The sequence below is a fragment of the Diabrotica virgifera genome, chromosome 9 (assembly GCF_917563875.1).
Source record: "Diabrotica virgifera virgifera chromosome 9, PGI_DIABVI_V3a".
Classification (NCBI taxonomy): domain Eukaryota; kingdom Metazoa; phylum Arthropoda; class Insecta; order Coleoptera; family Chrysomelidae; genus Diabrotica; species Diabrotica virgifera.
In genome coordinates this window covers 173,802,241-173,829,053 of record NC_065451.1, presented here as the reverse complement: position 1 = coordinate 173,829,053, position 26,813 = coordinate 173,802,241, and the positions used below count along the sequence as shown (strand labels likewise).

Below are 26,813 nucleotides of genomic sequence, written 5' to 3'. Positions count from 1 at the left end.
ACTGTTCTTCATAAGAGTCTGTACTGAAAGGTGACCGTGGAACGCAGTATAGTTTTATACATTTTGTGACTAATATGGAGAATTTGTGTCGACCTCCTGAACCGTTGACCCTAGATGGAAATATAGCGGCAAACTGGAAAAGATTTTCACAAAAGTTTGAGTTATTCATGACAGCCACAGGATTGCTGGATAAGCCAGAAGCACAGAAGATAGCCGTATTCTTGAACCTTGTGGGCGATGAAGGACTGGACCTTCACAATAGCTTTACATACACAGAAGAGGAAGAGAAAAAACTAGAATCAATCATAAAGAAATTCGAAGATTACTGCTCGCCGACTGCTAATTTAAAATTTGAACGATTTAAGTTCAATAGTGTAATGCAAGCCGAAGCACAAACATTTGACTACTTTCTCACAGAGCTGAGAAAGGCAGTAAAAACTACTAGTTACCAAGACCAAGATGAAATGGTAAGAGATAGAATAGTAATGAGTATATGGGACAAAAATACCCAAGAAAAACTACTAAGAGAACCAAAACTAACATTAACAAAGGCTATTGAATTCTGTAGGGCAGTTGAGGTCAGTAAATCACAATCCAAAGCTCTTCAAAGTGAACTAGGGGTTAATGTATTGAGAAGTAAGCCATCATCATCGTCAACACCTAATTTGAACCAGAGCAGTTGCCATAGATGTGGATACAAACACAAGAAAAATGCAATTTGTCCAGCGATTGGTAAAAGTTGTGCCAAATGCCAAAAGCCAAATCACTTTGCTTCAGTATGTAAACATGATGAAAAGAAGAAAGAAAAGAATAGAAGCTGGAAACAAAAAAATGTGCACTTGGTAGAGAAAGAAGACAACAGTAGTGACAGTGATAGTGTATGTGATGTACATTTCCTAAGTTCAATAAATGTAATAGATTCAGTAGATTCAACACGTAGAAAAAGTGAAAGTGTTTGGATGCAAAAGATAAACATAGGACACAGTCATGTAGAATTTAAACTAGACACTGGTGCCGAAGTAAGTGTTTTGCCATATTATGTTTTAAAAAACCTAAAATTAGATAATAAACTAAAGAGAACATCAGTAACCCTGTTATCTTATGGTAGTCCAGATTTCAAAATTAAACCTTGTGGAGAGATTAAGTTATTATGCAAAGCTAATAAGTGTGAAAGTATTATTAAATTTATTGTTGTTGATTTAGATAACCAAATACCCTTATTAGGGCTACAAGGGTGTTTAGAACTAAAATTAATAAAACGGTTAGCTTATGTAGGACAGTGTCTGGATGTTGTTTTTAGTTCGTTAGATAACGTAAAAAAGCAGTATAATTCAGTTTTTGATGGTTTAGGAGAATTTCCTACTGAGTACTAAATAACCTTAAAAAGCAATGCTAAACCGTATGTTCAGCCCCCAGGAAGGTACCTATATCACTTCATGATAGGCTCAGACATAAATTAAAACAACTTGAAGATCAAGGTGTCATTGAAAAAATAGAAAAACCAGCTGAGCGGCTGAACCCATTAGTAATAGTTAAAAAGAGAAATGGCGATTTAGGCCGTCCGCACATGGGTCGATTGAAGACAAGTCTCAAAGTGCGCGCGTCTTGTACGAATCCTGCGGCACAAGCGATTGCTCTCCGCATACTAGTCGATTGAGTTTGCTCACATCTTCCTGTTCCCTAGGGTCGCTGGTTGGCGTGGATTGTTATCCACTATGGAAGTTATATGCACAGAAATAATGTAATGTGAAAAATACCACAAGTGCTTAACCTGTAAAGGAGTACCACAAGGTTAGTATTTTTCGGACAAGAAATGAGAAGGCTAAATCACATAGAAATAATATGTCTGCCAGTGTTCTTGACTTACGGAAGAACAGTTGTCAGAGTTGAAAAATAAATGCACATAGAAGTAAATCTAAGTATTTTTCTTCGAGAAGAAAGACTTAGAAAAAGTAAAAACGAAATATATATGCAACTATGAAATGGCAAAAAGAATCCTAAGTTTTTCCTTAACTTACGGAAGGAAACCGACTTAGTACAAAACATAAACAGATATCAAACACAATGATAAAAGTAAATGGGAAAATGTCTCGAATGCCTGACCTACAAGAGGAATACCATAAGAGACTATTTTCAAACAGTAAGTAGAAAATAATGCAACTATAAAATGGCAAATAATTCTAAGTTTTTCCTTAACTTACGGAAGGAACCGACAAATATCAAAATAGAATGATAAAGGTAAATGGGAAAACGTCTCGAATGCCTGACCTACAAGAGGAATACCATAAGAGACTATTTTCAAACAGTAAATAAATAAATGCAACTATAAAATGGCAAAGAAAATGTGTGTTTTTCGAGTGCTTGGTCTGCGAACAGAGATACCACTGAAATAACACAAAAATAAGCAATATAAAATATCAACAACAATCAAATTTCTCACATTAAAATAGTAAAGAAATAAAAAGGCAGATTCTAGGCGGATGTATTGCTACACCGAATGTAAGAGTCTTCGATTACGAGGTAAGTCTCGAACTGATTTTAGACAGTCCAGTCACACATTGTTTGATTTGCTTGTCTAGATAATTGCTAAGAAGAAATGCGTTCAATGTGCGTCCCCGTTTAGGATTTTGTCCTCTTCAGAGTTTGTCGTGAATGTATTGTGTGGCAGTAAAAGCAAACAGTCCGAAAAACACACTGGGGCAAGTGTCGTATCCTGGTGTTTTTCCTTGGTTATGCCGGACGGTGGTGTCCAGAAGGCTAAAAGTCAACAGAGAAGAAAGTTTTGATGGATTGTTGTTGGTTCCATAGACATTTACGTGTACTGTCCGTGCTTTGCTCTCGACCAGTCTCCCTAGAAACCATTGTACAACGACAGGCGAACCTGCGTCCCTCGTGGGCGGTCAGGAGGTGGCTTTTGAGCGTAGCGTGGACAGTGAGCGTTCGAGTGGAGAAAATAGTTGCGGCTATTTTCTTGGGACGAACAGGTATAATTGTGCAATGAAGTTGGGAAACCGCAAAAAACCAACTTCTCCCTGTTCGGGGTAGGGAAGAGGATATGTTATAGGTGGGTACGGAAGGCTAACGAAGTAGCCTCGGGGATGTTTTCGTACTCTGCCGGGAGTTCGTCAATGCATGTTTGCATTAGAGCAGACGGTAAATGAATCTTTTTGTGTTTGGGCGTTCGGCAGAGTACGTGGCCGGAAGATGAACAGGAACATTTGAGAGATTCTTGTGTGTCGGAGGGGGGGCCGTTGATTACTTTGATTGTGAAGTTCCTGTTCAGAGAGTTTATTCTCTCGGTGATTTTGGGGATGTTTGAGATGTTATGGATTTCGTTTGAGGGGTATCGCCAGTGCTCATAGTTGCATCTACGCAAGATTCTACGTTCTGCCCCCAGCAACCTCTCTTGTTTTGCTCTAGCGCAAAGAGAGTAGAGGCATGATTTGTACTCCATGACGGGTCGAATAAAGGTCTTGTAAGTGTGAATGAGAGTCTTCTTGTGTGTCTTGCCAATTTTTCCAGAGAGAGGGTTGAGAAATCTGGCCCTGTTCCTTACCCTATCTAAAGTTGCCTTTAGATCTGCGTCCCAGTTAAGAGTCCTGGTGAACAGTACTCCCAAATAGTTCGCAGTCGGGCTAACAACAAGCCTTTCTCCCAACAGACTAAGTGGATATTGGTCGTCTTCATTAATTATGATTCTTTTTGACACAGAAGGGGCGCGAAACCCAATTGTTGTTGTTTTGTTCGCGTTCAGCGTGACTCTCCACTTACAACACCATTCGCCAACCCCGTCCAACAGAGCCTGGGCTCTTTTGTGGAGGAGTCTTGGGTTGTATCGAGAGGTTGTTGTGAGCAGTGCCGTGTCGTCCGCATAGAGAAACAGCCGAGTACCTGGGATATTTTGGTTGGTGATATCGCTGTTGTAGATGATGTACAACAGCGGTGCTAGGACTGAACCCTGGGGAACTCCAGCTTGTGGAGTGAAGGGGGTGGACTTTTGATCGCCTATTTTCACTCTGACAGTTCGGTTGTGGAGGTATGAGTGTACAATTTTGGTAAATTGTAATGGTAGCCCGATGTCCAGAAGTTTCCGAACAAGCCCGTCATGCCAGACCTGATCGAAAGCCTTCTGCACATCCAGGAATGTGGCTATGGCGAATGACCCATCGTTGATGGTTTGAGTAACTTTAGTAGTGAAATCTATTAATGCATGTTTAGTAGATCTACCTGACTGGAATCCGTATTGGAATTTTGGTATGATATTGTGGTTTTCGAGAAAGTCATTGAGGGCCTCTCTTTTAGGATTAGCTCAAGAACCTTACCCAGAGTGTTGATTAAAGAGATTGGTCTATAGGATTCCACGTCGGTTGGGGTTTGCCTTTTTTCAAAAGCATGATGGTATTGGCCACTTTCCAAGGAGTAGGAAAGTGGCTGTTTTTGAGACATGCATTGAATATTTTAGTTAGAAGAGAGATGATACTCTCTGGAAGTTTTTTGAGGCACCTTCGGTTGATGCCATCAGGTCCGGGAGCGCTGTTTTTGCCTATTTGGCAAAAGCTCTCCGTTTCCCTGTTTGTGAGGGGGTCCATGATAGGATCATAGACTGGAATGTGGTGGTTGAGAGTAACATTTACTATGTATTCTGTGTTGAATTTAAATAAGCGATCAAAGTTCGGGTTGTCTGGAGTTTGAAAATTGTTTTGAAGCGAATTTCTGAATGCTTCAGCTTTCCCTTCTGGGGAATTGACTATGTGATTGTTGACCAACAGATGGGATGGTTGAGATAGTTTTTGTTTTGTTGGGACTTTGAATTTCTGCCAGAATTTACCTCCGTCTCTGTAGTCCAGTTTTGAGGTAGTATCTTCCCACCGGCGAGCCGTTAGGTCAGATATCTCCCTTTTATCCTGGCACAGATTCGGTTGTACTCTGTTTTGATTAGTGGATTTCTGTTGGCCTTGTATTGACGTAGAAGACGTCTTTTTTGTTGGATTTTGGCAATGATGTATTGTGGAAGTGCCGGTGATGTATAGGTTATTTGTTTAAGTGGGATTGTGTGCGTGATCGCCTCAGTGATGAGGTTCTCAATTTCGGTTGCACTGGTGTCGATACTATCGTTAGTGTCGAGTTCGCCTAACATAGGGAGATTTTGAGCGATGAAATTTTGGAATTCAGTCCAGTTAGCGTGACGATAGTCTCTTATAGATCTTGGAGGGTTTGGTTGTTTTGGAATTAGTATGTCGGTGTCGACAAGAAGTGGTACGTGGTCTGACGTTATTGAATCGCCCATGTGGCATCTATCCCCGAACCGATCCAGAATGTTACTAGTAACTAGGATGTGGTCGACAATAGAGGCCCCATTGGCGTTCAAAAACGTGTATTCAGTGTTGGTGATTCTTGAGATGGGAAGGTCTAGTAGATAATCCGTGAGGCGGATGCCTTCTGGGTTTGAACGGTGATCACCAAACTGTGTGTGTCTACAATTTAGGTCACCCATCAGCACGGCCTTGCTAAGCGTCGAAAAATACTCAAGCAAGTGCCTGCTGAGTGGCTGACCCGGGAGTTTGTAGTAAGAGACTATCGTGAGGGTTTCGTTATTGGGGATATGCACGTCAATTGCCAGGAAGTCCACGTCAGGTGGACGAAAATTTTGTGGGAATGTGTGTGTGGTGTGCGGTATTCCGTGTTTCACGAGAATACCATTCCCACGTGAAACCTGACAGCGGTTTCGATGGATGATCGAATATCCTGCGAAGTGTGGATCGCTTTTCGACAGAGTATCTGTGAGTGCGAGGATCTGGATGTTGTGCTTCGACAGGATATTCTTGATGAGAGGTCTCTTTTTGGAGAGACCCTGACAGTTGACTGTGCCTAGGGTGAAATCCATAAGGGAGGGTGTCTAGTGGTTGGAGCAGAATGTCACCGTGACATTGCTTCCGTACCCGTTGACCACTGTCGAGTGGTCGTAGACTTGGCTAATTAGATTAGCCGTGATTGCTGCGATATGCTCGCGAAGTTCCGGCAACAGGTTCAGCAGCAGAGCAGTCTGGATCGACAGGATGTTCTTTGTTTCCGTTGGGAGTTCAAAAGGAGGGAATGATCTTTCGATCGATAGTGGCTGTATTTCGTGTTGGGCGGAGGGGATAGTGTGTCTTTGTGGACACTTATTGGAATATGCAGGGTGGTCACCACTGCAATTCGGGCATTTGGGTTCCTGCTGTTTTGTGCAGGCGCTGGATTTATGATTGCCGCCGCAGTGGGGGCAGACGAATGCTTTTTGAGGGCATTCGTCAATAGAGTGTCCGTTAATGCAACATTTGCTGCAGTATTTTGGGGTAGGGATAGTAGGATCGGAGCCATGTGGAAGCTCGGCATTATAAATTTCTCCGTCAAGAGTTATGCCTCGGCTCAATGCTGATGTGAACTTCTCTAAGGATTTAGTCACCACCTTGATCACCTTAGAGTCCTTGCCTAGTTTGTAGGACTTGATTTTAGACAGAAAATCCACCTCCTTTTATACCCAGATTTCTTTTGTTCTGGGATTATGACGTAGGAGATGGATTTTTCCCAAGTAATCGGGCCAATGGCATTCTGAATTTTTGGTCAGAGATGCTCCCAGCGCGCTGATTGGTTGAAGACTGAACAGCATCTGAGAACATTCCGACCAGGAAGAACTCGGTTTTTTTATATCAACCCAAAACGACTATTTTGATCTGTGAAAAGTACAGTATTTTACATTTTTAGTATAATTTGAATACAATGAGCATTATACTGATAGCATTTTTCTACTTCCCCAACGAAATTTATATTAAAAACATAGAAACAGAAGTTCAATGTTTTCAGAATTTTATATTAGAAACAATATATTATGTATTTCCAAAAAGCTAGTAGGTAGTATGTACCTACTACAATCAACGATGCCATTTCGTTCGTTGCAATCGCCAATTCCACCATTGCAATAGTTGCAATGCCATTTCGTTCGACTGCACGCCGAGGTTTTTTGTTTTGGTTGGATCAGAGAGGGCAGCATATGTGCCTCCTGATGAGAGACTAATAAGTGTCGAAACCGGTAGAGGTGCTTGCTGCACTCTCTGATTGGTGCGGCTGTATTTTCGTTTTGCAACGAAATTAAAAATGGTTATTCATTTTTTTTTATTTCTTTAGTTCCGAGCAGGCTTCTTGCTTAACCCTAAAAACTCTCTGATATATAAGATCAGTGGCATAACCCTGGAGGGTTTTGGGGGTTATAACATCTCCCATTGGGATATACTTTGAGCTCTATACGCTTAACACCATATCCTCCAGAGACTCTCCAGTAGTTGTAACCCCCCCCCCCCCCAGGATCATCATGGTTACACCGTTATAAGACCCCGATACTTCTGTGTATTGCTTAGCAAATGCTGCTTAATTTGTATTTAAGTCCTTCGTGCCATACTTTATCAAAAGCTTGTGCCACGTCGAGGAAGACAGCGGAGCAAACTGTCTTTCCTTCCAGCGACCTCTCTATTATATCTATCCATTATTCTATGGACTTGGTCGATAGTTAATGACTTTCTCGAAACCCAAACGCCCAAACTGGTGTGATGGAGTTAGAGCCTTAGCGTTTCATGACGCTTTTTGGAATGATTTAATTTGATTTCTCTAATGTCTACACTGTCTAAAGTCTAAAGTATCGGTGATAATAAGAAAAAACTTAAAATTTACAAAAGTTAACATATATTTACAACTTGAAGATTTAATTTAGTCATTCTTTGACTTCTTCTTTTCGGGCTCTTCATCTCCATCATCAGTATATGTCTGTTTGGGCTGTGTGTTTTTGTACGCAGGAGTAATCCAGTACGGATTTTCTTCGGCGTCTTTAGCATACTTCAAAATTGCTTCTCTGGGATCTTGATCATCTTCTACCCTTTTGCTCAATCCCAAGTTCCGTATGACATAGCTGCTGAGTGTGCCTCCACTAGAAGCCACTCTGCCACCTTGACCAGATGTGATAGGTAGATCGGGTCTCTTGGATTTCACTGGATCTAGTCTGTAAAATAAATTAAAAACATTATAATAATTAGGTTCTGAAGAATGCATATAGTATGTTCGTTATACAGTGTGTCAATTTGAAAAGGTGCCACCCCCTATAATTTGGTCCCTATAGTAAATCTAAAAATATGCAAAAACACGTCAAAGGACCAGGCAACACTTCTTATGGAAAAGTGGTCCCGGTCAAATTTGATGAAAGTTTGGTCAATGATACTTCTTGATGTGTAGATTAAAAAAGTCCATGGCACCTGGGTCTGAATAACTACTATTCTCGAGTTACAGCCTTCTGAATTTATTGGATTTGAGTGCTCGGTTTACGTTAAGTGCACTAATTTACGGTCAAGTGAACGAAAATATTTATTATTAGAAGAAGAGAAACTCATGTTCTTCATACATACTTGCGTGTTGTATATGAATTCGTGGTCAAAAATATTTGGATCGTATTTTAGTCTTCAGAAAACCTCCGAAAAGTCTTCAGAAAACTAAAGGAGTGCGGTATAAAATATGCTGCTAGATCGATTTAAGCATTATCAATATCATGTTTTCATGAATGCTTCTCAGTTATGCAATACCAGCAAAACAGCAGTTCCGCCTTATCTTTAGAAAACTACTGAACAGTGGCGGATCTAGGGGGGATAAGGGGAACATGTTATCCACCGGTAACATGTTCCAGAATTAATGAAAAAACTTTATTTAACGAAAAAGAACTAGATGAAGCCATCAAAACACATTTATAACCAAAGAGCGGATAGTGTGACGAAAAGACGTAGGCCCAGAGTCCACAGTACAATTTAAGGACCAGAGAAGATGAGTTACGGGTGTTAAAAGTACGAAATTGGAAAACCAAGGCGGAGTATAGAAAGCAATTGAAGCTGATTCTCGAACAGGCTGAGGTCCACCAGGTGTTCTATAGCCAATGATGACGAGCTTTTTAATACAAAATATTATGGAGAATAATGTTGTTAGCACAAACAGCTAATGCTATATGTTTATTTTGTAATGCTACCAATGATATTCAGCGAATGTCAATGTTTTGTAGGGTGAATATGTTTATAAAAAGAAATATTTTCGTACCTTACGGCGTCAGAGTCTGTGTAGGACATTTAAATGAAAAGGGCCTAGTTCCTAATTTTTTTTACCTGGTCTAGGTTTCACTAAACGACCATATAAAATCAAAGGTCCAGAATTAGCATTGTTTTTAGGCGAACTTAGAATCTGCGGTGCTAAAGACATAAAATATTGATAATTTAGATAATGAAGATTTTCAATGTTTGGCTCCAGTAACTAAAGAACAACTCGAGGAACTATTTACTTATTGTGATCCTGTTTTCGAAAACGGTAAAGACAGATATATTAATAAAAGAGATTTACTGATGTTTCTATGTAAGTTGAGACAAGGTTTGAGTGACAGTTTTCTCAGGGTTTTGTTTGGTTATAACACTAGACAATATGTTACTATAATAGTAGAACGTGTTAGAAGATCACTAATTCAAAGGTTTGTTGTGAAAAATATTGGGCCCCAAGCAATACCAAGGAATCAATTCATTCAGCAACATGTAACGGCTTACTCTAATATTTTCTACAATCCGAATCCGAATGAACCAAATAAAAGGTGATTGCATTATTAGATACATATGCCTACTTACATAAAAGCAACTGTTTTCGACAATCTTTTTCAATGCACAAAAGTAGACATGTTTTAAAACCAACATTAGTTGTAGCACCTGATGGCTATATTTTATCGATTTTTTCTGATTCGTACAATAATGATGCCAACATTCTTCAACATGAATTTAACAGAGATGGAAATTATTTAAGAGATTGGTTCCAAAATCGAGACATACTCCTGGTAGACAGAGCATATCGAGATTGTATACCATTTTTACAATTACTAGGTATCGAACATAAGATGCCAGCCCTTTTGCCACGTGGATAAAAGCAACTTTCAACTGAAGACGCTAATAACTCACGCATTATTACGAAAAATCGATGGATTGTAGAAGGAAGAAATGGTCATTTACGCTCTATCTTTAAATTGTTTGCCAATCCTATAAACATGCACTATGCAAAAAAACTAATGATTTTTACCGTATTGCTGGTGCACTATTAAATAAGTATCACCGACCGATCCACATCCAAGGTTCTACAGCTGAACAGTTACTACAGAGGTTACTAATTCCCAATGTTGTACAAGCTAGAGTTGAGACTGATAATCTGATTAGAAGAAATGATCAATGGAGAAGGCTTCATAATCATGATTTTGCTAACTTTCCTGCTTTCGACTTAGACTACCTAAAAGACCTTACGATTGAAATATATCAAATTAAACTGGCACCATCTTACATACAAGATAAAATAATAAGAGAAAATGACGAAGAGTTTCAAATTGATGAGAATATGGATGGACCGGGATTCATAAGAGTTCGAATATTTTCTAGGCTTCGGCAAGCTAAAAAACACCAAGTATTCATTCCCTATAAGGTTGATGAAGATAATGATGAAGATGAGCCTGCAGAAGAACCGATTAACGGGTACTACTGTACCTGTCAATCTGGTGCGAGAATTGTAGGTACTTGTGCTCATATCACCCGTGTGTTATGGTTTTTAGGCTTTGCAAGACATCAACCCAATGTTAAGTATCCTGATAGGTCAATTGTAATTAATATTTAGCATTTACAGACTACCAGGTACTTTGTTTTTTTTTGTATTGAAATGAAATCCATGTTCTCTACCTGTCTGATATGCGGGACAAGTTTCATGTCAGCTAATGTATTTTTTTATATTTCGACAATTTTTTTCTTTAATTATTCTGGAACATGTTATGAGTACAATTACCCCCATCCCCCATAGATCCGCCACTGTTCAGTAGTTTTCTAAAGATAAGGCGGGACTGCAGTTTTGCTGGTATTCCATAACTGTGAAGCATTCATGAACACATGATAATGCTTATATCGATCTAGCAGCACGTTTTATACCGCACTTCTTTAGTTTTCTGAGGACTTTTCTGAGGAGGTTTTCTGAGGACTAAAATACGATCCGAATATTTTTGACCACGAATTTATATAACACGCAAGTATGTATGAAGAACATGAGTTTCTCTTCTTCCAATAATAAATATTTTCGTTCACTTGACCGTAAATTAGTGCACTTAACGTAAACCGAGCACTCGAATCCAAATAACTTCAGAATGCTGTAACTCGAGAATAGTAGTTATTCAGACCCAGGTGCCATGGAATTTTTTAATCTACACGTCAAGAAGTTTCATTGACCAAACTTTCATCAAATTTGACCGGGACCACTTTTCCATAAGGAGTGTTGCCTAGTCCTTTATTTGTGGGGGGACATTTTGTAGACCAGTTTTCAACTAAATTGTGTACATTCACCATCTAGCGGGGGCGGACACAACCCCCAAAATCTTTAATGGAATACCTCTTATAATGGTTTAGGGATACCTCTTTTTAAATGTCGTTTCACTGCCCTTTCAAAAATACTACATACAGTATATTTCTTTTCAGTACTAGACGTCGATCAAGATATACAATCACCGGCACGAAAAACGGGCACCCCAAAAATGGGTCATTTTTGATGTCTCGTATCTCCTAAACCTGTTGTCCGATTTAAGTATTTTTTTAATATGTTATAGCCTTATTCTTTAACAATATCGCTATAATAATATTGTTTCTAGACAGGTAAATTATCATTGTATGCCGGGTGTACCAAACAAACTGGGTTTTTTTCTTAATTTTCACAACACCCTGTGGAATATTCTAGCCTTTATACAATATTGAAATTAAAACCCAACTATAGCCTCAGCTTTTCTTAACATTCTGTTTTTTTATTCATTCGCTTACGTTGCATAATAAAAAAGTTAGGGACATTAACAACTAGCCATGTTCTTTATCAATACAGGGTGTTTCTAAATAAGTGTGACAAACTTTAAGGGGTAATTCTGCATGAAAAAATCATGATCGTTTGCTTGATAAAGCTATGTCCGCAAAGGCTTCGTTTCCGAGATACGGGATGTTGAATTTTGTCTTACAAACTGACGATTTATTTATTGCTCTAAAACCGGTTGAGATATGCAAATGAAATTTTGTAGGTTTTATGAGGTAGTTATTATTACCAGCATGCACGCCAACGGTGAATACAAAATTTTTATAAAAATAAAATAAAATTTTTTTATTTTTAATTCAGTTGCAATGCGAAGGCAAAACAATCTTACTTTTCAATTAGAATACGGAGCGCAGTCCAGTCCCTTGAATCGCGATTTTCGGCTCTTATTGGAGCCTCATCGGAAAGAACGTAGGCTTGTTCTCCATATCCTAATTGATCCGCACTGAGAGGTTTTCCCACCCATTGCAACTGAAGTGAAAATATTAGGTGACTAGCGTCATCTGGCAATTAAAAAATGAAGTTTTCGATTCTAATAGCATTATTAACAATATTTAGAAAATATTAAAATATTACTAAAAGATTTTTAAATCGAAAACTTATTGGTCCATTTCCTTGGTAACACCTCCAAGGCTTCTAAAATTTGCAAGCCAAATGGATGCTGAAGCGAAGAAGACAAGAGGGAATTCAACAAACTTACAATTCACGACCCCGTCTGTTCAGCTGGTAAATTCCAACAGAAAATGGACCTAGTTACTCGAAGGAGTAAAGACCAATATAAAAATAAAATAAAATTTTTTTTTATTTTTAATTCAGTTGCAATGCGAAGGCAAAACAATCTTACTTTTCAATTAGAATACGGAGCGCAGTCAGTCCCTTGAATCGCGATTTTCGGCTCTTATTGGAGCCTCATCGGAAAGAACGTAGGCTTGTTCTCCATATCCTAATTGATCCGCACTGAGAGGTTTTCCCACCCATTGCAACTGAAGTGAAAATATTAGGTAAATCTTACAAAATTTTTAGTTGTATGTCAAAAAATGCGTAATAACTACCTCATAAAACCTACAAAATTTCATTTGCATATCTCAACCGGTTTTAGAGCAATAAATAAATCGTCAGTTTGTAAGACAAAATTCATTATCCCGTATCTCGGAAACTAAGCATTTGCGGACATAGCTTTATCAAGTAAACGATCATTATTTTTTCATGCAGAATTACCCCTTAATGTTTGTCGCACTTATTTAGAAACACGCTGTATTGATAAAGAACATGGCTAGTTGTTAAAGTCCCTAACTTTTTTATTATCCAACATAAGCGAATGAATAAAAAAACAGAATGTTAAGAAAACCTGGGGCTATAGTTGGGTTTTAATTTCAATATTGTATAAAGGCTAGAATATTCCACAGGGTGTTGTGAAAATTGAGAAAAAAACCCAGTTTGATTGGTACACCCGGTATGCAATAATAATTCACCTGTCTAGAAACAATATTATTATAGCGATATTGTTAAAGAATAATACTGTTACTAATAAACCAAGTATAAAAGTTATACTGAGAATAAATCAGGTATAGGCAAAATTACTACCAATAAACATGGAATAACTTAGATATAGTTTATACGTGGTATAAGAATTTAGTCCAAGTTTATACCGACCCACACCCTTGTTTAAGTCTGGTATAACCTATTTTATGACTGTCAATGTCATCACAGGCAAGAATATATTATATTTTGATTTGTTTTGTGAGTAATTATATAAAAAAAATGTGTTTTAAGGGGGTGTTGCGGCTGTCGAAGAAGTTGATAATTTAATTAACATGATAGAAAATACACGAAAAAGGAAACTTTTCAAAGATAGAATAAATCCCTTTTCACAATACACCGATAAGGAATTCAGAATTAAATATCGGTTTTCTAAAGATGGTGTAAGGTTTTTAGAAAATAGGTGATTCACTTATTTGAATTTGATATTGCATGAAAAGTTGAGTCAAACAGTCCATAATATAATGCACAAAAAATTTCAAGATGATTCGTCAATTAGTTTAAATTTTATTTAATTTGTTTACCTCTATGAACTTTTTTTGCAATGCTATTGTTCAGAAAATAATAATGACACAGCAATTCTGTGGAATCCATATGAAAGAAGTATACTGGTATTTAAAAAAAATCAATAAAAACTAATTTTTATCATTTCGAAAACTTTTCGCCTAGGTTAATTTAATTTGTCAGTTATAGAGAAAAATCAAAATTGACATATTTGACACATAAGTGCGTTCGCGGGAGCCTGTCGGCGACTAGTCAGCGACAAATTAGCAGCAAAACGCATGCGCACTTTAAAATAATATAAATAATATCTTTAATAGATAAATATACAAGGTATATTTGCCTAGTATAATTTAATTATTAGTTATTAATATTAATTAAAAGTAAATATACCTTACATATTTATCTATTAACGATATTATTTATATTAAGTGAGGTTAGAAATTGTCGGCGACAATTTGTCAACTGTACCCGCGAACGCACCTATTATTATATCATTGTTCTATGTATTTGTGCAGAAGATTGCAACGTTGCCAAACTATTATTTCGGAATAAAGTGGGAATACTTATATCTAACTTATACCGAGTTTATTAGTAACGAATTATTTTCGTACTATATCTACCTTATACTTAGGATAATTATTCTAGATATAAATACGGAATAACCTTAGAATACGAGTGTTTTATTAGTAACAGTGTAAGGCTATAACATATTAAAAAAATTACTTAAATCGGACAACAGGTTTAGGAGATACGAGACATCAAAAATGACCCATTTTTGGGGTGCCCGTTTTTCGCGCCGGTGAGTGTACGGTGTACATGCGTGTTTTATTGACTATAATAAAGCATTCGATAAAGTATGACATGAACAATTAATGAATGTACTGAAATCAAAGAAGATAGACTACAATGACCTCAGGATCACATCGAATTTATAAAGCAGTGAGCAAAAGTGTGTTAACGAACAGCTAGAGGAAATTGAAATCAGACGTGGGGTGAGACAGGGATGCGTATTGTCGCTAATTCTTTTTATTGCCTACTCTGAAGAGGTCCTAAAAAGAGCTTTTGAGGTTGGAACTGCCGGAATAAAGGTAAATGGAGATCCCATTAACATTAGATATGCGGATGGTACCGTCATCTTTGCCGAAAATATTGAAGATCTTCGGAGGATGGTGAGCAGAATAGCGGAGTATAGATAAGATGAGTCTAACAATGAACGTCAACAAGACAAAATTTATAAGAATGTCGAAAACTCAAATAAATAACAAGAATCTTTTTATAAACGGAACCAATGTCGAACGAGTAGACCAGGGGTTCCCAACAGGTGGTACGCGTACCACTGGTGGTACGCGGGAAGATTTCAGGTGGTACGCATCGGTCGCGTGGGTGAAACAAGCGATTACGATGGGCCTTTGTCTGCGGAAGTGCTAGTGCATCTCTTCACCTCAGCACAAGTTTTCACCCGTGCGTCTCTAAACTGAGGTCAGAAGTTTTAACGCTGTTAAGTGAAAAAAATGTCAGACTCAACACGCTGAACATGGGTCGTCAGAGAGCAAATAAAGTACCCTTTACAGCTAATGAGAAAATAAACTCCTTCAAAAAAAGTTGGTTCTTATATGTTCTCAAATACACGGGAAAATGTCTCTGCATTTCCTACGCTGTTATCATTTTTTGACGAAAACGAAATATCTCCAATACCAAATGTGGTTGCTGATATAATTCTTCACTTGGGATCTCTTCAAGAAAGTTTTAATAAATATTTTTTTTGAAGATTATTCCAAACAATCCCACCAAATGAGTTCGAGTTACAGGATTGACAGAAAACATTCATCGATTTCACAGGAGACAGTTTTAAAGAGAAATCCTTAATTGACTTTTGGATAAAATAAAATAAGCCAGTGGACATATTTCTGATTGCAAATATGTTTAAAAAAAATAAGGGGGGCTTCCTTCCATTCCACCCCCCTCCCAATCGGTGTTTGATGGTACGCCAAAATCTTCAAAATATAGCAGGTGGTACGCAGTTGCTAGAAATTTGGGAACCCCTGGAGTAGACCAATGTACATATCTTGGAACAATGATTAACTCCACAAATGATTACTTCCATGAAATCAAAATAAGAATAGATAGTCCGTTCTTTAACGGTAAAATATTGCAAAACCTCTAAATTGTAAAGAACCGCTTGGATTGACATGAAATTTGGCACACACATAGCTAACAAGTCAAAGAAAAAAAGTGATATTGTGCCGATATGTGCTTTTGCCCTGGGGGTGGACCAATTTTCGTCCAAAGAAAGTCAGGAAATGGATAAACTGGCTAATTTTAAGTAACTTTTGTTCTATAGAGTTTTTTCATCAAGTCAATACTTTTCTAGTTGTTTGGCAGTGAATATGTTCATCTTTTCAACAAAATAACCACGCTTTTAGACGGTTTTTCGCAAATAACTCAAATAGTAAGTATTTTGTCGAAAAGACATTCTTAGCAAAAATATAGCCTGTAAAAAATTTAAAAAAAAAATGGTGTATACATCACGTCTCTACACTTAGTAGAAGAAGAGTTATAGCTAATGAAAAATAGGTTCATATTCGTCAAATTCCAAATGAAATACTTTAACGTGAAATAACCAAAAATGAAGCACATTTCGGGGAAAATTCGTTACAACGTATTTAAAGTGTTTAAAAAAGCTTCATTTTTGTTTTATAAAAAAAATTTCTAGCATCAAAATTAAACAAGTTACGCTCAAAATAAAGTTTTGAGTCACTTTTGGTTTTGGTAAAAAAATCGAGAAAATCACCCACTAACTAGTAGCTTAAATGAACTTAATCGTTACGACTTCATAAGTTTCTTGACTCCTGTATATATTGTTTATATGATCTGTAAGTTTCATCGGTTCAAAGTCCTTATTATTGAAAGGGCTGTAGTTAAAAGGGCTTAAACCAGTCACTGATCACGAATGTATGCAAATTTAGAAACACCAAATCTTAATCAATTTTTGTCCACCAGAAAAACAAAAAAATACATGATATTCAGAAAAGCAAATCTAACTTTTTTTGTTTTTCGAGATTTTTGGTATCTCTAACAATTTTTAAGTTATTTTGAAAAAAAGCATATTTTTCAAAATTTAAAATTTTTAAAACTTTTACTTTGAAACCAAATTTTTTCACAAATAAGCACTTTGAATCGATGAAACTTACAGATCAAATAAACACAACATAAGTAAAATAATTTGTGAAGCGGTAACGATTAATTTGCTAATTAAGTTGCTAATTAGGGGGTGGTCTTACCGATTTTTGTTTTGCAAAAACAAAAGGGACCAACTTTATTTTGAGCGTAACTTGCTTAAATTTAATGCTAGAAACTTTTTATAAAAACAGTAATAAAGCTTTTTTAAACACTTTAAAAAAGTTATAATAGGTTTTCCCCAAAAAGTACTTAATTTTTTGGATATTTCACGTCGAAATATTCTATTTGAAATTTGGTGAATATGAATCTATTTTTCATTGGCTATAACTCTGGTTCTACGAGATCCAGAGACCTAACGCGTACACCATTTTTTTTACTTTTTTATAGGCTATATTTTTGCTAAGAACGTTTTTTTCGACAAAATACTTAATTTTTGAGTTATTTGCGAAAAACCGTCTAAAAATGTGGTTATTTTGTTGAAAAATGAACATATTCACTTGCAAATAACTCGAAAACTGTTGACTTGGCGAAAAAGCTCTATAGAACAAAAGTTACTTAAAATTAGTCAGTTTACCCATTTCCGGACTTATTTTGGACATATATTTTTTCACCCCCAAGAAGGGGTGAAAGTCACCCCCAGGGCAAAAGCACACATCGGCACAATATCACTTTTTTCTTTGACATGTAAGCTATATGTATGCCAAATTTCATGTCAATCAAAGCGGTTCTTTAAAATTTAGAGCAAAAACCGTGAAAGAATGGACTAAGAAAAATTTAAACCGAAATGAGACAGTGCCCTGCACAAGAGATTTGAAATTGGAGTTGAGTTAGATTGGCTAGGTTCTACGTTTTCTCGACTTTGTTTTATAGGATGGAAGCTTGGGGACCTTGAATGTGGCATAAATGCAAAATCTGGAATTATTCGAGCTGTGGGTGTACAGAAGAATTCTGAAAATATCGTAGACCAGTGGTTCTCAATCTTTTTGATTCATGTACCACCAAATTATTTTTGGTACTTTCTCCTAGGTCATCTAAGCAACTCTAATTTTTATGCTGGAATTTTAAAGAATGGATAAATATTCAATAAGAGTAAAATTGTTTTTCGGTTATATTTTTAGGTTTTATATAGGTACCTAGTTAGAAAACAAACTAATTAGTGGGTAGCTTGTGCTTGAGTATTTCCACATAACTTATTAACCTTCCGATGACCAACCTTTTTTTGTTACACGGATGACCACGGGGGGAAAAATGACCCCAGGTCAAAAATGACAATTAACAAAAAAATGAAGTTTTTTTTTTTAATTTTTTTATGGCATGGACTTTATGTCATTCAGCCAGTCAAAACATCAGTATTAGTGTCATGTGTAGTGTGTATGTTGAGTAAGTGTCTTGTTACTTTGCAAAGTCGACGTCATTAGAGTAAAACTACTTGGAATTACACATAACAGACGGTATTTTACTAAACATCAACTTCAGAATATATTTTTTATTCGTAAAATATAGGGAATTTTTTTTATTTCAAAATATGAGGATATCTAGAATGATATTAAAGTCAAATAAAAATAATGAGTTAAAAATTGAAAATACTTTTGAATTTATTAAAGAAAAACATACGCTGGGGTCACAATTTCCCCCGCTTGGTCATCCGAAGGTTAATATCTGGTTCGATGTTAACTAGATATACTCGAAGATTAGATTCTACATTAAGTTTCTTTTTGCATAAGTTCTTAATATTTAACATTGCGGAAAATCCATTCTCGCACAGGTGTGTTGTCGAAAAGGGTATCAAGTATTTTAAAGCGAGTTTTGCAAGAGAAGGGAAATCAAAATTTCCTCCTCTGGTATTTATTATTGCGGTGCTGATTTTGGCGGTCCTTTTGTGTTTTTGCGTACCACCGTAAATAATGTCATGTAACAAAAGTGGTACATGTACCACAGGTTTAGAACCGCTGTCATAGACTATATAAATATAGAAATGGAAATTTTAAATACAATCAAAGCAAGAAAATTGGAGTATCTCGTACATATTACACGTGAAGACAGATACAACGTGCTCCGTTATTCTGCAGGGAAATATTCTAGGAAAAATATGGAGACAGTACGTTGGATGCGCAACCTGAGAGAATCGTACGGATGTACATCAAATGAACTTTTCAGGGCAGCAGTCTCTGAAGTCCGAATAGCTATGATGATTGCCCATTTTGTCGCGAACATGGCACTTACAGAAGAAGGTGAACAGAGCTTACCTGCAGAACTATGACTTGAATCTATGACTATCTACAATTGTTTTGCAATTATTTTATAATTGAATACGTATTTAAAAATAAAAAATCCACGAGGAAAATAAAGTTCCCGTAGCTGGCTGTATACCATAAATCACAAAATGTCCCTAAATAAGGGGTTACATTAAATCACAGAACGTTTTCGGATTAAAAAATCCATCACCAATGTTAAAAAAGCCCTAAATAAGTATAAAATAATTTAAAAATAATTTCAACCAACCTATCTTTCTCCATTTGTTTTCGACTCGTCTTTCTCCTTTCTTGCCTAAACAAGGGCAAAGCGTGAGGCGTGATGATTTGTTGAGAACTAACAACTTCCGAGTGTTGAGCTTTGCGATGGTGTTTTATGACACATAAAGTGGCCCCTCTCAAGCTCTTTCTTTCGTCGTAGTAACATTTTATAAGTCCGTTGCCCGTTCCAACGAAAATTTGATTGAGCTTCGGATGCCAGGAGAGTTTTATTGTATGCGAATCTGTAATTGGTATTCTTCTAATGAGGTTGAACGTTTTTGTATCGTAGAAAAGAACGACGCCGTTTTTCTGACCTAAAAAATTAATTATATGTACACCTGGTTCCAAAAAAAACTGATACGACTCTTGAAGCGTATTTTGTAGAAAATTGAGCAGTGTATTTTGAAGGATAAATACTAAATATTTACATACTGTCAATGTCACTGCCAAATCTTAAAATTTGTCAGATAGCTTATTCTGTTCCACGGTTATTAGACTTTATTATAAATCTTTATTATTAGGAATACTTTCTCCGCAGCTGAGGGTATCTTATCAACTGTATTGTTTTTAAACAATAGATGATAAAATAAAAATATTGACAGTTCAAAAATGTGAACATTATTGCATTGTGTGTGGCCTAAGTTTGGGCTGAAAACTGAAATGTATTACATTTTTACAAAATTTTGGAATATGTTTAATTATGTAGACCAATTTTAACAGTTGTTTTCAATACTCTACAAATAGTTTCTAATGTCTTTTGATGTCAAATAATTAGGGAACCTGGAATTCAACAGTTTAGAATTTTACATTGAGTTAATGCAAAATTGTGACGCATGTCAAAATTCTCAATGTATTTTAATTGTAGGTATTCATTTTTTCGAATCCTGAGAAAACTAATAAATATTTATGAAAAATTTAAGCTCCGAATGAAAGACTATATTATTACCGAGGGCTGAAAGTCCCTGAAAACTTCTATAATATTTATTTTAATAAGTTACAGGGCTGAAAATAAAAGAGAAGTGTGATATTTAATTTCAAATATTTCATTCAATAGAAACTGATTGTTTATTCTAAGGGGCTTTCCGCCCTCGGTAATAATGTAATCTTTCATCCTGCGTTTAAATTTTTCTAAAATACTTATTAGTTTTTTCATGATTCGAAAAAAATCATATTACGATTCAAATGACAGTACTCTCGTAACGTAATCCACGTTTGTTGTGTATTTGTTGTATAATTTGTTGTATAATCCACGTTTACAATAATTATGTGATCTATTTGATGTAAAAACTATCATTTATAATATACTCTTTATAAAATACAGGAATTCAAAATAATATAAACATTTAGACCTTAATAATTAGTACAATTTATGAATTAACATAATATGTAATCAGTTGCTTATTGTTTGTTTATTTTATTATTTGTCTGTCATAATAAATATAATGTCAGATCAATCAAATACACTGCTCAACATGATCAAATCTTACTAAGAGTCGTATCAGTTTTTTTAGGAACCGGCTGTACATCTATATATTTATATATTAGCCCGATCAAAGAACAATCTGACCCCAAAAAAATAAAGGAACGATGAAAATTTGGGAATAGGTAGTTGAAATTTTCTATTATTATATAAGAAAAAGTTTACAATTCTACATCCCCTCCATTTTTTCAAAAATGGAGGGGAATACTCCCCTCTCGAAGGTGAAAAATATACATTCAAAATAAGTCCGGAATTTTTAAAGAAAAAAACATGTTTTTGGACGGTTTTTCGAAAATAACTGAAAAAGTAAGTATTTCAGCGAAAAAAATATTGTTAGCAAAAATATAGCTTATAAAAAATTAAAAAAATGGTGTACGCGTGAGGTCTTCAGACCCAACAGAAGCAGAGTTGTAGCCAATGAAAAGTAGGTTCTTCTTCGCCAAATTCTAAATCGAATATTTCAATGTGAAATAACCCAAAAACGGAGCACTGTTCGGGGAAAATTCATTTCAACTTTTTTTAGTGTTTAAAAAAAGGTTTATTTTTGTTTTTAAAAAAAACATTAAAAGTAAGTGAGTTACGCTCAAAATATTGTTGGTCCCTTTTATTTTTTGGTAAAAAAATCGTGAAAATCACCCCCTAATTAGCATCACAAATAAATTTTATCATTACCACTTCACAAGTTACTTTGCGTATGTATTATTTATATGATCTGTAAGTTTCATCGGTTCAAAGTGTTTATTTTTGAAAAAGCTGTATTTAAAATGGCTTGAACGAGTAACTAACCACAAGTTTAGGCAAATTTTGAACAGCCATAGCAAAACCAATTTTTGTCTAACAAGAAAACAAAAAAGAAAAATATTCAGAAAAGCAAAACGTACATTTTATTAATCTTTAAGATTTTTGGTATTACTAATAATTTTTAAATTAATTCCATGAACAATTCCATTTTTTTTTTCAAAATTAAAAAATGTTTAATTTTAAACCCAATTTTTTTTTCAAAAATAAGCACTTTGAACCAAAGAAACTTATAGATAATATAAATAATACATAAGTAAAGTAACTTGTGAAGCGGTAACGATTAATTTTATTTGGGAAGCTAATTAGGGGGTGATTTTCTCAATTTTTGTACCAAAAAATAAAAGGGGCCAACAATATTTTGAGCGAAACTCACTTATTTTTAATGTTAGAAGTTTTTTTAAAAAACAAAAATTAACCTTTTTTTAAACACTTTAAAACAGTTATAATGAATTTTCCCCGAAAAGTGCTATGTTTTTTGGTTATTTCACATTGAAATATTCGATTTGGAATTTGACGAAGAAGAACCTACTTTTCATTAGCTACAACTCTGCTTCTACTGGGTCTGCAGACCTCATGCGTACACCATTTTTTTTTTCAATTTTTTATAAGCTATATTTTCACTAAGAATATTTTTTTCGCTAGAATACTTACTTTTTGAGTTATCTGCGAAAACCGTCCTAAAATATGTTTTGACTTAGTGAAAAGTATTGACTTAGTGAAAAAACTCTATAGAACAAAAGTTGCTTAGAATTAGTCATTTTATCCAATTCCGGGCCTATTTTGAACGTAAATTTTTTCACTCCCGAGAAAATATTTTTCACCTGGATTTCCCAATTTTTGTAAAATGGAGGGGATGTAGAATTGTAAACTTTTTCTTATATAATAATAGACAATTTCAACTACCTATTCCCAAATTTTTATCCTTCCTTTATTTTTTTGAAGGTTTTCGTAAAATCTTGTGTTCCCTGATCGGGCTATATGACATATACAGGGTGTGATAAGGGGACATCCATAAACTACGTCGTTGAGAAGTGGGAGGGGGGCTTGCTTATTTCGACGAAATACGACAGGGGGTGAGGGGTATGAATGAGTGCACATTCGACGTCGTTTAATATATTGGTATATTTAAAGGGTACCCCCCGTTAAGATAGGCAAAATGTCCTCACTCCCAGAATTAAATTTTATTAATTTTTTTACGTTCTATGCAACTAAAAAATGAGATTACGCGGATTTTTAGCTCGCCACCCCCCTTACCCCTCCCCCCACAGCCAAAAACGTATATTTTTGGATTTAATTTTTTTTTCGTTGGGTTTCAATTGATTTAAAAGTTTCAAAAAATTCACAAGTGTAGCTGAGGTCTTTACAAAACATGTCCATTTTTTATGGACCCATAGGTCGAGTGTACATAACCTCAAATTTTTTTTAACTATTTTAAAACCTATAACTTTTTTTTGGAGGGGGCTGCAGGTCCAATTTTTTTTGCATTTTATGTATTTTATCAAAAGCTATCTCTCTGATTTTTTTCAGATTTTTCCGTCAGGTTCGCCATTTTGAAAAATTAAGAAAACTGTTTTTTAGGGGTTCTTTGAAGATTTTCTCCATTTTATAGACTGCAACATAGATCAACTCAAGGTTTTGTTAATAGATTATGTACAATTTAAAATAATAGTATATTATGATATTCAAGAATTGGACGAAACACTTTTAAACCCCCCCAAAAACCATGTTTTTTTAAAGTTTTGTAAGGATTTTTTGCGAATCTAATTATATTTTTTGTGGTCGATACAGCCTGAATATTTTTTTTTTATGTTTTTTTGAGTTCTATATGATTTTAAAAAATTAGGACTCACCGCAATTTTAGCCCACTTCCCCTATTCCCCCTCCCCCACAGCCAAAAATATCAATTTTTCGATTTTTTTTAAGTTGGTTTGCAATTAAATTATGAATGTTATTTTGAAGCTATTTCTTTGTGACATTTTTGTAATTAACTATTCTAAATGGTCATTTTTTAGTTAAATTGTGGCTTATTTCCCATTTAGAATAGTTAATAATTATTAAATTATAAATTACAAAAAATTCACACGCACAGCTGAGGCTTTTACAGAACATCTATTTTTATGGACCCGAAGGTTGAGTGTAAGTACATATTATAACCTCTTTTTTTGTTTTTTAATACGTGTATTTTTTTTTGGTGATGGATTTATGTCTATTTTTTGTGTTTTGTGTATTTTATCAAAAACTATATTTCTGACTTTTTTCAGATTTTTCCGTAAGGTGCGTCATCTTCAAAAATCCGCAAAACTGGTTTGTTCAGCGGTTTTTAGGGATTAATTCCATGTTATAGACTTCAAAATAGATTAATTCAAGGTTTTTTATAGGTAATGTAGGTATAATTTGAAATAACTGAGTTTTAAGGGATATTTTATATAATTTGCTATTGAATAAACTTAAAAACAACCTGCTAGTTTTCACAATCATAAACTTGTCAGGATGGCACGTTCCACAATTAAAATTACGTTTCACAATTAAAACTTCCCCTGTTTCCATACCTACATCAAAGTTTGTCCGACTAGACACCGTTAAACTATTCAGATATTTTCAGCTTGCTATTAATCAACTTTTTTTGATACGCGGGATCCAGGCCTAATATTTTTTGAGATCAATACAGCCTGAATATTATTTCATTTTTTTACGTTTGATGTGTTTAAAAAATAAGCCTTAGCCCAATTTTAGCCCTCCTTCCTCTCAACCTTCCCAATAAATCATCATTTTTTCGTTTTAATTTTTTTTCTCAGTATATCTGTTGCTCAGTTTGTCCTCAAGTAAACTACACCTGGTTCCAAAAAAAACTGATACGACTCTTGAAGCGTATTTTGTAGAAAATTGAGCAGTGTATTTTGAAAGATAAATACTTAATATTTACATTCTGTCAATGTCACTGCCAAATCTTAAAATTTGTCAGATAGCTTATTCTGTTCCACGGTTATTAGACTTTATTATTAATCTTTATTATTAATACTTTCTCCGCAACTGAGGGTATCTTATCAACTGTATTGTTTTTAAACAATAGATGATAAAATAAAAATATTGACAGTTCAAAAATGTGAACATTATTGCAGTGTGTGTGGCCTAAGTTTGGGCTGAAAACTGAAATGTATTACATTTTTACAAAATTTTGGAATATGTTTAATTACGTAGACCAATTTTAACAGTTGTTTTCAATACAGATTTCAATCCTCTACAAATAGTTTCTAATGTCTTTTGATGTCAAATAATTAGGGAAGCTGGAATTCAACAGTTTAGAATTTTACATTGAGTTAAGGCAACATTGTGACGCATGTCAAAATTCTCAATGTATTTTAATTCTATTCATTTTTTTCGAATCCTGAGAAAACTAATAAATATTTTTGAAAAATTTAAACTCAGAATGAAAGACTACATTATTACCGTGGGCTGAAAGTCCCTGAAAACTTCTATATTTATTTTAATAAATTACAGGGCTGAATTGAATACTAATTTGTTTTGTTGTATAATCCACGTTTACAATAATTATGTGATCTATTTGATGTAAAAACTATCATTTATATACTCTTTATAAAATACAGGAATTCAAAATAATATAAACATTTAGACCTTAATAATTAGTACAATTTATGAATTAACATAATATGTAATCAGTTGTTTGTTGTTTGTTTATTTTATTATTTGTCTGTCATAATAAATATAATGTCAGATCAATCAAATACACTGCTCAACATGATCAAATCTTACTAAGAGTCGTATCAGTTTTTTTAGGAACCGGCTGTACATTTAACAAAACAATTTCAAATTTTTGCAATATTTTTATATAAAGTAAAGATGTCATTGTGATATCTTTTGGGTAGGATACAAAAAACAAAAATAAAACAGAATAATCGATTTAAAAAAAATACATTATTTTAATATATCCTACTTCTTGTCGTTTTGTGAATCAAAACATTTTGTTCTTTGTTAGTTTGTATTTAGTAGGTACTCTAATATTACCTTCTATTATACATATTCTAATTATTCAAACATGTGCTTGTACCATCTACATAACCTATATCTCTGCTCTGCCTATTATAATGTCATTTTGATTCACGTTTACTGCCACTTAAAACACCATATAAAGAATAAGGAAAGTATTGCCAAAGAATATAAGCTCCGTATATACTCGTAGAGTATTCGGAGAGTATATTCGTGGGTATAACACTTCACTTCTAAAGTCTTCATCGCTGTCTTCGTCTCTTACAGGTATAACATCTGTATTGTCAAAGAGTTTTGTAAGATATTCTGCTGGCTTGATGATTTTTGTAAAATATCTTCCATGCGATAAATATTATATTATGGCAGCTACATGCGAACAACAGCCTATGGTTATGTTGCCGTTTACTCAACTCGCATCTACAACAGTATCTATCGATTAATGTTTTCCGAACCATCTTCGTTTGGCTCATAATGCAAATAGTCCATGCTGTATGCTTGTCCCCATTAGGCAAATTATTTCGATTCATTTTTTGCACAAACTTATTCAAAAACAGGTCCTTATAACAAATCCACATGGTGACAAGCAGTATCGCGGTCGGAAAATTGTTAAACAATTTTTTAAACGAATTCAAAAAATCAATTTTTTCACTTAGGACAAATTTGTTTTAGATTCTCTGGATCAACCTGAGAAAAAAAGGTCTCTTGTGATTTTTCTATAAAATTGACTGTTGTCGACTTACATGCAATTTAAAATTTGAAAAACGCGAAAATGGCCATTTTCAAGGTTTAAAAACTCGATTAAAAATTATTATTATGAAAGTCATAAAGTGACCAACTCAAATTTTAAAGCCCCCCCCCTGCAGAAGCCTGAA

The 26,813-nt window shown here is 34.9% G+C and overlaps 2 protein-coding genes across 2 annotated transcripts in view; one reads left to right on the top strand and one right to left on the bottom strand.

The window, feature by feature from the left end:
• The first annotated feature begins 74 nt into the window (after nucleotides 1–74).
• On the top strand, nucleotides 75–1,750 carry LOC126891582 (uncharacterized). The gene is made up of 2 exons (XM_050660758.1): nucleotides 75–1,019; nucleotides 1,685–1,750. Exons 1-2 carry the CDS (start codon nucleotides 75–77, stop codon nucleotides 1,748–1,750), a joined length of 1,011 nt encoding a protein of 336 aa, XP_050516715.1.
• A 5,940-nt stretch (nucleotides 1,751–7,690) lies between these two features.
• Nucleotides 7,691–26,813, bottom strand: part of LOC126891929 (gastrulation defective protein 1 homolog) — a 44,111-nt gene continuing 24,988 nt past the window's right edge. The window contains exons 5-6 of the mRNA XM_050661277.1: nucleotides 19,645–19,969; nucleotides 7,691–8,026 (exon numbers count right to left, since the gene is read on the bottom strand). Of these exons, the coding sequence (XP_050517234.1) occupies nucleotides 7,738–8,026; nucleotides 19,645–19,969 (614 nt within the window). The 3' untranslated portion in view covers nucleotides 7,691–7,737. The remainder of the gene's footprint in view (nucleotides 8,027–19,644; nucleotides 19,970–26,813) is intronic.